General features: G+C 42.2%; 1 protein-coding gene across 16 annotated transcripts in view; it reads right to left on the bottom strand.

Moving 5' to 3' along the window:
* tns1b (tensin 1b) overlaps nucleotides 1-12,629 on the bottom strand; it is a 160,424-nt gene that overhangs the window by 58,314 nt on the left and 89,481 nt on the right. For all 16 annotated transcript variants that reach the window (XM_047600628.1, XM_047600631.1, XM_047600640.1 and 13 more), the window contains one exon: nucleotides 8,074-8,112. In XM_047600628.1, coding sequence (XP_047456584.1) covers nucleotides 8,074-8,112 — 39 coding nt within the window. The remainder of the gene's footprint in view (nucleotides 1-8,073; nucleotides 8,113-12,629) is intronic.

Raw genomic sequence — 12,629 nt, 5'->3', positions numbered from 1 at the left:
GCACTTCTAGTTCGTTTAGATCACTGTTTGTCTTGTTGTTACATGCAAAGAGAGAAAAGACTGATGCAACACCACTAGACAAAGCAGTGGTGTAACTGAAATTTGGCTAAATGTCCCTCAACACAAACAGGAACAAACTGGAAACCAGTGCATTAGGTCAAAGTTGGTCAAAGTTTGCACACATTCTGGCTTCCACATGGGTTTGGCTGACACTGGGTTTTAAATTAGTTTAAAAGCTCATGTTTCTAATCTTTCTAGTTCAAATTAATTAATAACTTTTACAAACAGGAAATGCACTGAAAACCGCAAGAACAAATCATTTTCTGTTAGCGTTCTCTCAGGCTGCACATCCCTTCCAGAACACAAAACACAGCTTTATTGTTGAGCCCTAATTAGCTGCAGTAGGTCTGAGTTTAACCTTAGTTGCTCATGTTTGTCTGTCCTCGTAAGAAGTGTCACGCAAAAGCGCACGGACGAAGAAAGTCCATCGACGCGGCCACATGTTTCCCCCCCGCGAGTGCAGCACATCAGCGTGGAACCCAGGCCCACGACTCTTTATCTCTCCACCACCGCTCTGCCATGTGCTTTCTTTCACATGAGCACAGTGGCTCCTTTGACCAATTTACCAAATTATAGCTCACTCCTTTAAGCAAGGCAGAGGTAGTTAGCGAGCTGGGAGTTTCCTCCCTCGAGCGGCGGGGATAAACGAGAGCCTCTAGGGGGGGAAATGGCCCAGGGCTAAATATACAGCCGTGCATCTTTAGAGCTCAGGACACGGCCCATTTCGCCCATCACTGGTCCCGTATATTTGTATCCTTGATGAGGAAGCAAAGGGTCCATGAATGCTGAAGGGCGGTTGCCTTGCCCCTCCTTTTTGTTCATGGACGGCCTTGTACGTTTTTTAAGGACATTTTGTTTCTTTGGAGAACACACACACCATCTGCACAGGCTTAAATGTAGCTACGTATACACCAGCTCCGCTCCGGTGTTTACACTGCATTTTGAGCGATGGCCCACACAGAGCTTAGCAGCCTTAGATGTGAATGCATTTCAACTAAGCTTTTACAAACCTGGAATGACACTGAGTTTATTGAGAATTTATGCAGCTTCCCTTGTCAGTAAGACGAAAAGTTAAATATCACACACATCCTTTAACAAGAATAAACCTTTTAGCATAGGATTCACATACCACCCGGCCACTGTTTGGTACTTCTGACATGCTGTACAAATCATTCATCTGGTAGGAGCTCCAAAAAAGAAAGTAACAAGTGCATTAACTTCTTCGATCAATTTCATATATGTTTTTGTATCTGCGGGTGGCGTCATTGTGAGTGTCTCAGACCTCAGAAATGACACTGGACACTGGCAGAGGCTCCCATGTCTAACAGTGCCTTCTAGTGGTAATAAACACAAACTACAGACGTGGATGCTAGTTGGCACAATGATGGCTCACCTGAAGACAGTATACAGTGTAGTAGTAAACATTTCTCACTCCGGAAACAGGATTTTGTCTTCATATGTGTTTAAATCTAAATGATGTTCATTCTGTCGGGGACAGAGCCAGCAGAGTTTATAGTCACTCCTAGAAGAAGGTGTGAACTGTGACCGTGTTTGTTTGCCTTCAAAGTAAAAGTGCAGCTGTTTGGCAAGAGCCTTAAATATTTTTCTCCTGTCGTGGCTGCCTAAAAAGGCAATCCTGCTGCAGTCCTGCAGGCCTCATCCGGACCGGATCATGTTTGTGAAGCTGGGTGATGGTTCAGTGTAAATCCTTCACATTTGGACAGGACGGGTTTTCCTCCCACAGCAATAAATGTCATGGTAGTGGATTTTTGTGATAAAACAAAATCTATTTTTCCAGGTGAATGGTGTGAAGCAACAACTGAATATGATCCCAACATGGCGCCACTGAAAGTTAACGGCGTTCATATGAATTTATAGAGCGACTGCTTCGTCCGTCTAACACACAGCTGTTTCTCTTGCCATGCTTCGTGTTCGTTCATCTGCAGCTTTCACACAGACACGTCCCAGAAATGTAAACACAAGAGCCGAGGAGGGAGGGTCCGCGTAGGCCTGGGTGCACCCCGGGTTAGGGGTGTGAAGTGTGTACGCTTCACTCCCTCCCGCTCCGTGGGTTTAGAGGGGGCTACTAACGTACCAACGATCCCTCAGGAGCAGGGAGCGAGGAGAGCGGCCCGTCCTTTCTGTGGGAAAAACCCTTCTGCTGACTGTGACCCCAAACCAACTTTGACATGTGTCCGTTTCTCACCCCATTTCTCTCTGTTTCTACTGATACCGAGTCGCTCTGTTACGTAACCAAAAGTCTTTTTCAAATTGTGAGAGAGGAGGGAGTCTCTAAAGGCATGGGCCAAATATTTTTATACTTTAGTAAGTGTGTGTTATGGGAGGGTCTAATCAGTCACACCCAAATGCACATGAACAGAACCACACGTGTTATCCTTTTGGTTTTCTTTCCTGCTTTGAATGCTGCTCTTTAGATTGATAAGAAAATTAATGTAAGTAGGTGTACTCACAAAAAAAACAGTTCCTATAAACCTCCTGTAGACTACCAGACAAGCTGCCATTTGAAAAACAGTGGAACATTTAGCAGCTAAAACCACCACAGTGAAGACCAACAACAGAACCAAAGTAGGAGGAAGGTCTTCACCTTAGTAGGGAAGGTACAGACACGGGCATCATAATGGAACTAGTGCTGACTCTAACGGTAGTAGCCAGACTGAAAAGCAACGCAGATGCCGACGGTACATGTGACGTCACGTCAGTTTTTCACCTGCATGTATGGAAGTGAACCTTCAAAATGTCTGAGACCAAACATTTGTTAAAAGTTTGCTTGGACTTCACCTCTAAAGTTGCAGACTGGTCAACCTGCAACAAGGAAGGTAACACCTGGAATTAGATCCAACATCTGACCACACATAGTATTTTATTAAAGGACCAGAAACGTAGCGTCTTTAATACCTGACAAACCCCACAACAGGGAGTTAGCAGCAGCGTCAGGGAGGAGAGCAGCTGATTCACTGCTGTTTTTATTGTGATAATTATGACATAACATTATGACATAAATATGACATTCTGTTCAACTTGCATGTCACAAAATGCCTTCATAATTAAAAACTGTCTGTATGTTTTCCATTCTTTAGGCTCCGGCACCGTTACAGAAGTGCTGGATAACACCTGCAAAGTGCCCATCCCTACACCTTAGTGGTACTTTAAGTGCTTTACAATATTTCTAAATCATTCATTCCCACACACTGACAACAACCAAGTCACAAGCTGCCACTGGGAGAGAGGTCCAAGTCTTTCCAACTGTCCCCATGTATGCGCCTCCCCTCTACATTTGTCAAATAGTATCTTCTTTTTGATTGGTGGTATTATGGAGAGCTCAGATGCTGATTTGACAGTTTATCTGTTGGTGCCTAGAACCATTTTAAGTCCGCTCCATTCACCCTGTTGTTCATGTGACCATAATAACTTCATGGCCAAAGAGATGTGACAGTCATTTTCAGTTGAGAGGGGGCAGAAAGAGAGACCACACAGAGCAGGGAAGGGAAATAGTTTAGAAAGCTTCCGTTGAAGCTTTTATGTGTTGCTCCGCCCCTGTGTCGTGTGAACTATCAGAACAACATTTCCCAGCCCCCACAGGGTGGCAAACATCAAAGATGTCGGGAGAGTTTTCCCCTTCACCATGTCTTCATGTCTATCAGTGGTACAACTACTACAGTTATGGTGATGTTCGGTTCCTCAATATCATCCAACAAACGTGTGTAAATGCTGATATTTCTTTATACAGCTAAAAAAACCTCAGGTCAAACTGACCCAAGAGAACACAGATGTGTACAACATGGGTTCAGGACATAAAAAACATATCGTCATGTTAATTTTACGTTAGATGTTAAACACTGAATGGATCAAACTGACTCTAACAATGGTGCTCTTTGCAAAAGTCTCCACATGTATGAAGGATCAACCACCCAGACACCATCCCACTAATAGGTGGTTTGGACTTAACTGTGTTAATTTCATGTCCTATTCCTAGACCTCCCCAGAAATGTAACTACGGCAACGCAGAGCACAAGAGCTGTGATTGGTCCGATTGGTCGTACTGTGTTTCTGCCTTAGTATTTACCGATGCTTCTCCGTCTTCACAAGTTACGAATCGATTGTTTTGGATTAATAAATATGGAACATGTTCATAACTGAGAAGGTTCAGATATTTGTAGGATGTATGGCTCATGTTGGCGTGGGTTAGGTGTGTAAGTTACAGCCTGCAGATCTCTAAAAGAGCCTTAAGTCCTGTATGACACTGTGCTCTCCAACTGCAAAACAGACATAACTGTTACCACAAACACTCTCTGTTGATTAATTACAGTAGATCAGAATCATATTATGGCACCAAGTATAGGATGACGTTACTATCCGAGACCAGCGCTTATTCAGACTAAAAGAGCCTGAACTGATGTGTCTTCATTTTGTATTTTCTGACAGTGTTTAGAAGACTGGAGAGAGTAAATTACAGCTCAGCGTGTAGACATTATGATAATAGGTCAGAATCCGTGGGACTGGAAGTTAGTGGGATGACTTCATAAACTTTATGAGCCACGGGGTTCCTGTAATTCAGCACTGTAAAGAAAAAGGCCCCGGTATGTTTAAGTATTCTTAAACAAATGAGGTGTTTTACTGAGAATGGAAAATATATATATATATATTGATGTAAAGCACACGGACCTGATGATATGAAGTTTATTTCAACAGCGTCTTTTGTAGCTCTTGTGACAAGTTATAAAAACCAGAGCTACATGTGCAGTCAGAAAGAATGAATTTAACTGGAGATAATTGTGTAGTAAAAACCAACCTTGTGTCAGTTAAGGACTGTTTGCTTGGTTTCTATTAATATTCTATTGGACAAGATAGAAAAATGCCTCAAGCTCATTTTTCCACCTTTAGTCTGACATTTAGGGAAAATCACGATACTATTCCACCTCTTTATCTTTTCCCTCCATCTAAGCTGAAGCTTGACTGGGGTGTGCAGCATCATTACATAACCTATAAACACTTTAGAAAGTTAGATTTTCGAGCTGACTCCCGGCTCTTAGTTGCGTACTACACATATGTACTTTTTGTTGCAGTACGAACATTCCCAGGGAGCTTCCATCATGCAGTAATTCAATACAGGTTGCCTGGTTGGTGCTTGTATACACAGCGTAACACCGGGCACATCAGGGAAATATGTGTTCTAAACACAGCGCTAATTGGACCACATCTAGACCATCTTTGCCCTGCAGTTACTCATTACTCAGCAATGTCCTGGCCCTGTTCCCCCACTACACAAAACCTATAAAAAAAAAAAGAAAGAAAAAAAAAAGGCTGGATGATGTAAGTGTTGGTGGTTTATGGTTGTCTCAGTTTGTGCATATCTTTTCTGGTGAGAGCATTCGTTCTTTGTATGTGTTTTTCGGGGGGAATGCAATCAGATGTGCAGTCTACCTCATCAGTGACATCCCTCCTTTTCCCTCTATACGTCATTCGGCAAAATAGAGACGTATTCCTGGCAACGCTGGCTCAACATGAGGGAACATCTGAGGAATGCTCCCAGCGTGTTTTACAGCCATGCGCCTCCACCCAAGTGGGGGTCTGCTGGCTGGAAGCGGAGGCTTCGGTCATCTTCACTCTGTTGGAGGGAATCTATCTGTCCAACCACACATAACAATAGATGGTCTGGCCACAGTAAGCGATACAGTTTACATTTACTCTGTACACAGCAGAGTTACTGGCTATATTTAAATCCCAACTGAAGAAGCCGCTAATTTCATAATTACACAGACTGAACATGAGCATGAGAGCACAGCTCTACAGAGTACACAGAGTCTGATCATCTACAGACCAGAAGCTAAATAAATACGAAAAGCTGCATCCACTCAAGACCAGTTCAGACATGTGACTGTAAAACCCAAACTTTATCCCCAAATTTAAGCCCCCAACAAACAATCCGACTTTCTCTGCTGCTGCGCTCAAAAGGAACGTAATGTAACATGGAGAAACCTGTGAGAACTTTGTTTCCGTCGCCACTGCAGCGTCTTTTATTCTCACCTTTTTAAACCAACATGGCTCAAAGTGTTTTGAATGCCCAGGGAAAATGGAATTTCAGACATTTCCATCACAAACTGGCTAAATACATGTTTTGAGGAAGATGATACGATACAATCAAAATCCCACAACATCCACTAAACGGGCTTTGAGGTTAAATTGATGAAGGCAAAGACAAGATAATCTCATAGATGGAGAATAGTTTGTTCCAAATGAATCTCAATGGTTACATTCAAAAAAAAGTAAAATGCAAGTACATCATTTGCATTCAGCCGGATAACTACTTGTTTCCCTCCTGTAGCTGAACAGCTGCATGGAAATCTGATTTTCACTTAATTTAGAAGGAGCATGATCATCTGGTGATAAAGTTCCTTTTCATCCAGTCGTAGCTCATTTGTCTGAATGGAATGTCTGGATTCAGAAATGTTTTTTTTTTTTTTTCTCCCCACATTTTTCCCAGACTTAGTTAATATATAGTCCGTGCTGCACTCAGTCTGCACCTGAGTCGGGCTGTAAATTACGTCTCTATCTGGCTGCGAGCGAAAGAATTTGCCAAACAAGGGGCTGAGGAGAGCAAACCTGGGGGTGCGTCGCCGTGCACGCTTTCAGACGGCATCACCCACTTCCTGTCATACGCTGAGAAGGTGACACACATAAAATGGAATGACTTACTCATCTATGTAGCACATGCTGATATGGATGCGATTCCCGGTGAAACTTACCATAACTTTGTGTAACAAATCAAAAGCTAAGCAGACTCTCAGCAGATGTCCAATGTGATGTTACTTCTAAGTTCTCCTGTGAGGTTCAGTCAAGATGCCCGAGTAAACGTTTTACACACAGCTCGTCAGTGTTTATGAGGGCAATCAGCGTCTTTAATGCAGCCACAAAAGCCTCTGGGGAGAGCACTTTTGGCAGGCTGAAGAGAGACAAGATGCCCCGTAGCCACTGTTCCCCTTTAGATTCTGAATTCTGACATTAAAACGATGATTTCAGAGTGCAGGTTTTAAGTTGTACTGTGAATACTTGCTGTAGCCTCAGGTTGTCTCACACCAGGACAAACGGTCAAAGCTGACAACATCTGTACGAGGCTACGAGCTACTTAATGAAGTGTTCACAGATACCATGGATGACTAGTTTTGTGGTAATTGTAGCAACCTGTGCTCACAGGTGCTCCTCTCAGAAACCAAAGAGGCGATGCCCAGAGAACGGAGCCCGTGCCTCTGCACATCTTGAACACATGTCTTCATGAGGAAGGCATCTACTGCGAAAGCATCTGTACGGATAATAACATGTTCTTGCTAAATTGCTGCAGCTTTTATGAAAGAAAAACAGGACATTTAGAGAAATACTTTCTCTGTGAGCACAGAAAAGTGCAGGGGATGTTTGCTTTGGTTTGTCAGGCACCCAAAAACCATTTTAGACACACAACATGCAAGGAAGCGAGGGAGCAAATGATATCCAAGCCTAATGCAGCTTCTTAGGCCGATACCAAATAAGGCAACGGAGCAAGCGTCTTTGTTTTTATTGCTCCTGCAAAATGTCTTCATATTCAGACTATTTCCCGCTTTGCTCACTGTTATGTTGAACAGCAAAAGTCTTCATTGAGATATAGTAGATTAGAGGGTCGGGCTTTTTATTTACCCTTCGTATCCAGAGTTTTTCTTTCTTTTATGTCCAAACCTAAAGAAATAATTTTCTACAGCTTTTGCCAGAACAGACTGTCAAACAACGGTTAAGTCAAACAACATCAGGTTTATTTATATAGCGCAGAATCACAAGTTGTCTCAGGGGGCCTCCAGATAATGGTTCATTATCTGCAGTAGTAACTGCCGTGTTAGTGTAGCTGATAGAGACTTTCCAGCCCTGTTTGCAATAATTCTGCACCAGGAAGGACCCAATAATGTCTGCTGAGCACGTACGGCATGGAAGCAATTACTAAAGCAAAAATGAAAGAAATCTGTTCCTTACCAGCTCGTAGTTTGTCGCTGGAACACAAGATGAAGACACCTGGAAACAAACAGGGAGCTGCTCAGTTTAGTTGTTACAGGAAAAATGATCGGAGAAACATTTTGGCTCATGTGCACGTATGTTCAGATTAACATGGCACCAGTGTTTTAATGCACATCCACAGCAAATACAAATACACAACCAGAAAAGACTCTTCGTTAGTCATGAAGCTGCACTGATCAATATTTTCATATGAAAGAATGAATAATTAGAATATGAGAGGTGTCCCTTACAGGAACACACAGGGTTATTATTCCTTCAGCTCATTGCTTTGCTTTTACAAATTTACTCTTTATTTCACTTTCAATCTAACGTTCAGTCTAGGAGTAAAAGTAGATTTTTGGCAAAAAAAATATCGCGGAATTCTTTTTTAACCACTACCACTCGTGAATATAAAGTAGCATTTAGCAGCTAAAGCTACTGCTCTTCTGCTCTTGATCTTGTTCATATGAACTTTATTAAAGCAATTATGTATCCGGACTGTGTTAATCTTAGAGTGGAGAAAACCAGAAACCACTGAGAGCATCTAAAACTGTTTACGGCCTCTTAAAATGTTAGAAATTCATCAAATTAAATGTTAAATGTGGGTCAATCTTTAAGCTTGTGGATCAGCTATTTCCTCGTTAGATAATTCTTTATTTAATTTAAGTGGTAAATTCATTTAAAAGGTTTAATTAAAAAACTGGCATTTAATTAAAGATTCTTTTAAAATCTTTTGTTTCTCTGTCTCTGAAAGTTGCCGTACTGACCAATCGACTGACGAAGTCGACTAATAACAGAACGAAACGAAAAGAAAAACAAAGTTGTGGGATCTGAACTGAAGTACAAAGCACTGGTTAGCAGAGAACAGTGGGAATTCTCTACCAGAACTCATGATCTGTCCAGCGGCCGGGCTAATCTGATTACCACCCGACAGTTTCCATAATCAATCCGCGAGCTCGGAGTGGGAGCATGACGACTGATAAACAGGAAGAGTTCAGTGATGATGGTCTATTACAGGGGATCCAAATGCCTCTAGAAAAAGATGAGTCGCTTGATGATGAGGATGAATGCAAACAGGATGTCACTGCGGATGATCTCCCTCTGTTCCTGTTTCGTTATCACTCGTTTGATGATGCTCATAAGGAAAACAATCCCTACAAACTTGATTTCCACCGGTTAGTTCTCATCTGTTGGCTAACTAACGATGAGTCCAGTCTGCCGTCGTTCTGCTTGTGTCCTTTTACTCCTATGCTCTGTTTTAGCTTTTTAAGATTAGGCTCCGGGGTTATCAGAAGTGTCGACCTCTAAAAGCACCTTTCGTCTTTGCTACCGCTCTACCCCACTCGCCTTATCCCAGACTAATTGTGTCACATCGCAAACACAAGACGTCTGCTCTGCTGTGGTCTGCTTTGTGTTACCGTAGCACGTTCCTCACTTAACAGGAATAAAATAAAAATACTTGACCATGTTTGCCCTTATTAGGTTTTCATGCACTTTACACAGAGGTGGAATTGCCTGCAGCATGCACCACAATGTCAAAGTATTTTAGATAATGATTAAAAGTGACATGCAATGATGCCAAGGAAAACACCTAAAGATGTATTTAAAAATAGATGGAAATGCACCAGTAGGTTTCCATATTTTAATTATAAAAATTTCGTATTGCTTACTGGCTTATAAATAGGGGATACACACTTATACTAATATTAGCATCAGCTAATATGGCCCAGTTCTGATTTATTGGTCGGTATCTAGTTTCTCTCACAGCTGGTTCGGCTCCGTAAAACTGAGACATTATTTATCTGGGTAGTAGAGTGGCCCAGAGCAGAGAGCTCAGCGCACTGCAGCTTGAGGGAACACATGCAAACAGACAAGCACATTAAGAAAAACGCTTTCATCCGTTTGATTATGTGTGCAATGCAAATACTCAGCACCAGAAAACACACAAACACGCTGCAAACACTCACAACACCAGGAAACAGAAGACTTAAACGGAACAGTTCCCAGGACCCTATGAAGCGACGAAGCGCCGGGACAAGAACTTTTGTTTGCTACTGGAGAGTGGAAACGCTTATTGTTATTCTAACAACTTGATTTTGACCAAACATTTTCCTTATTGGCAACGTCAACTCAAACAATCTGACACAATTCAAAATCCATGCTAACGTTTCCATGACGGATGAGCAAGTTAAAATATTTTATTTGTTAACTTTCAGTTTTCTCTATCTGTATCCTACATATCCTTTTATAATGTCACAGGCCGGGGGTCTTCAACGTTTTTCAGGCCAACGACCTGCAAACCGATGGAGAGATTAGGCAGGAACCCCCTCTCTACTATACGTGTTCTATATTAAACTAGTGATATGTGCATTATTATTATCATTTTGCTTAGATTGACAGGTCTGGGTTAGTGTGGCGCTCTGTGTGAAACATGGCGCAGAATGATAACGTCTTCTGCCTCAATTCAACCCTTGTTGTTGTAATTGTTGTTAATGTGTGGTGGAGAACAAACAAAAAAAGAATTATATATATATATATAAAACCTTTATCATAGGTGGCTTCATGCGCATGTTATCCAACTAGTGTGTGCACCAGGACTGGAACTTAGTGAACTTTAGAATCAAACTTTATTTAACTGATTAAATCATTTGTAGATCTGAAACTCACTATAAATGTAACAGAGAGCACAACAACAGAACGTCAGCATAATGAGTTGAACTGGCAGCCAACGGGCAAAATGCTTATTCAGAATCGGGTTGTTCTAATAATAAAAACAACTTTTAAATCACCAGTAGAAAATGTCAACAACTCCAAAAGTCACAAAGAACAAGAGGAGCGTCTAGTTCCAGGCAGTTTATCACTCCACGGCTCCACGGGAATGGCTCTCACGTCGTGTTTGTGTGTTTGCAGCAGTGCGCTTTTGTTTCGGTGCCATTGCTATTCTTTGCGGTTGCACCTGTTGTGAAATGGATGAAAACGTTTTCTTAATTTGCTTGTGTTCTGTCTATTTTTCACGGCTTTTCTCTGGTCGCGTTGCGTTGAGCTCTGTTGGTGGAGATAAACACTCCAGTAAATATTTAGATCCAGTCTATTTGATAAACTAACCATCAGCGGACGCTTCCAAACCAGACCTAAAAGGACCACTGGACCCCTGCCATTTGGACGCTGGGATGGGTGATTAGATTCACAAAGTTGAGGATGTGTGAGTCACCTTGGGTCGTTAAAGCCTCTTTTATAGCTGTGACTCCATCTGGAATAGAGGAATGTTGACTCTAAACAGGAAATGATCGCTATCAGAATATGCAGCAGAAGCAGCTGATACTCTGATATGATTAAATTTAAGAGGCTCCAATACAGTAGAACTCTTACATACTTTGACAATAACTTCCCGTTTCTGGCGGGACTGAGGTCAAACGATGAATCTTTGTACACGCAGCGTTTCATGGGAACAAAATGTTTCCCGGTGGCTGCTGTCAGTCACAGCTGTCCTATCATACGAATCCACGGCCGGCTTTAAGTGATTGCATCGCCTCGGAATGTATCTCTGCTTCGGAGAACATGGTGAAGCTCGGTGGAGAATGTCTGGAGTTGACAGGAGACGGTATCTATGTCTGCCTTAAATCACCACCGTTACAAGTTATTCTAACCCTCCCATAAACCCCTCCGCCCAAACCCCCGACATACCCCGCCGTCCTTATCGCCTACGCACAACGACATGCCGTTCCTCTCTCAGGGGCCGTGCTCCTTCAGGGCGCTCAGTGTTTTCACCTTTTACCCAACATGCTGCACGTCAACAGCTGATCCAGCTGCTGTGTGACAGACGTCACTATCTGCATGGACACGCATCGCATTTATGAATTTCTTGTCACATTTTTGAACATCTTGCAAATCAGATAAAGCAAGCCAGGGCTAAATGTCGTGTTTTAAGTGTCTGACATGTGAGTAAAACAATGTGTAGTTATTAAGATAGTGTAGTTTTCCATTATGTGTGTTTAAATGTAAAACTTGATCCGTGCACACGTTTATTTTGACTTATCAGAACTTGTGCCACTGTTGCATGGGAGCATGGGTGTGGCATTATTTCATCAGCATTATATTGGAATAAATAGTAGAGCACACAACAGTGAATTGGCCAATTAAGATACAAAAAAACACATACACCAGGTAGATTATCTTGTCTTGTTATCCAGTCATATTTCAGTCATCATGCAGTGCCCGAGTCAAAGAAATCTGCAGGTTGCTGCTGTTCCTTTAACCAATCCCATTTCAGGTTGGCATTCCTATTCCTTCTCTGTGGCCCGTGGGTGCATCAGCGTTTTCTCGTCCTCTGATTGGACAGTTAGAGAGCCGCTCTGTTTAAGTCAAGCTAGCAGTTCGTGTTCATCTGTTGAAAGCTGCACAACCAGATTTTCCCCGTTAACGTTTTGATATTTGCTATTTGTTGAACCCATGATGGTGGAAGCAGGAAGGGGCCGTTGATTTGGTTGAATATGTTCTTAGAAAGACATTTTCCTGGTGGACTTTGAAGGAAAAGC

The sequence above is a fragment of the Mugil cephalus genome, chromosome 12, assembly GCF_022458985.1.
Source record: "Mugil cephalus isolate CIBA_MC_2020 chromosome 12, CIBA_Mcephalus_1.1, whole genome shotgun sequence".
NCBI lineage: Eukaryota > Metazoa > Chordata > Actinopteri > Mugiliformes > Mugilidae > Mugil > Mugil cephalus.
The sequence above is the reverse complement of the archived record's forward strand: the minus strand, read 5'-3'. Positions and strand labels throughout refer to the sequence as shown.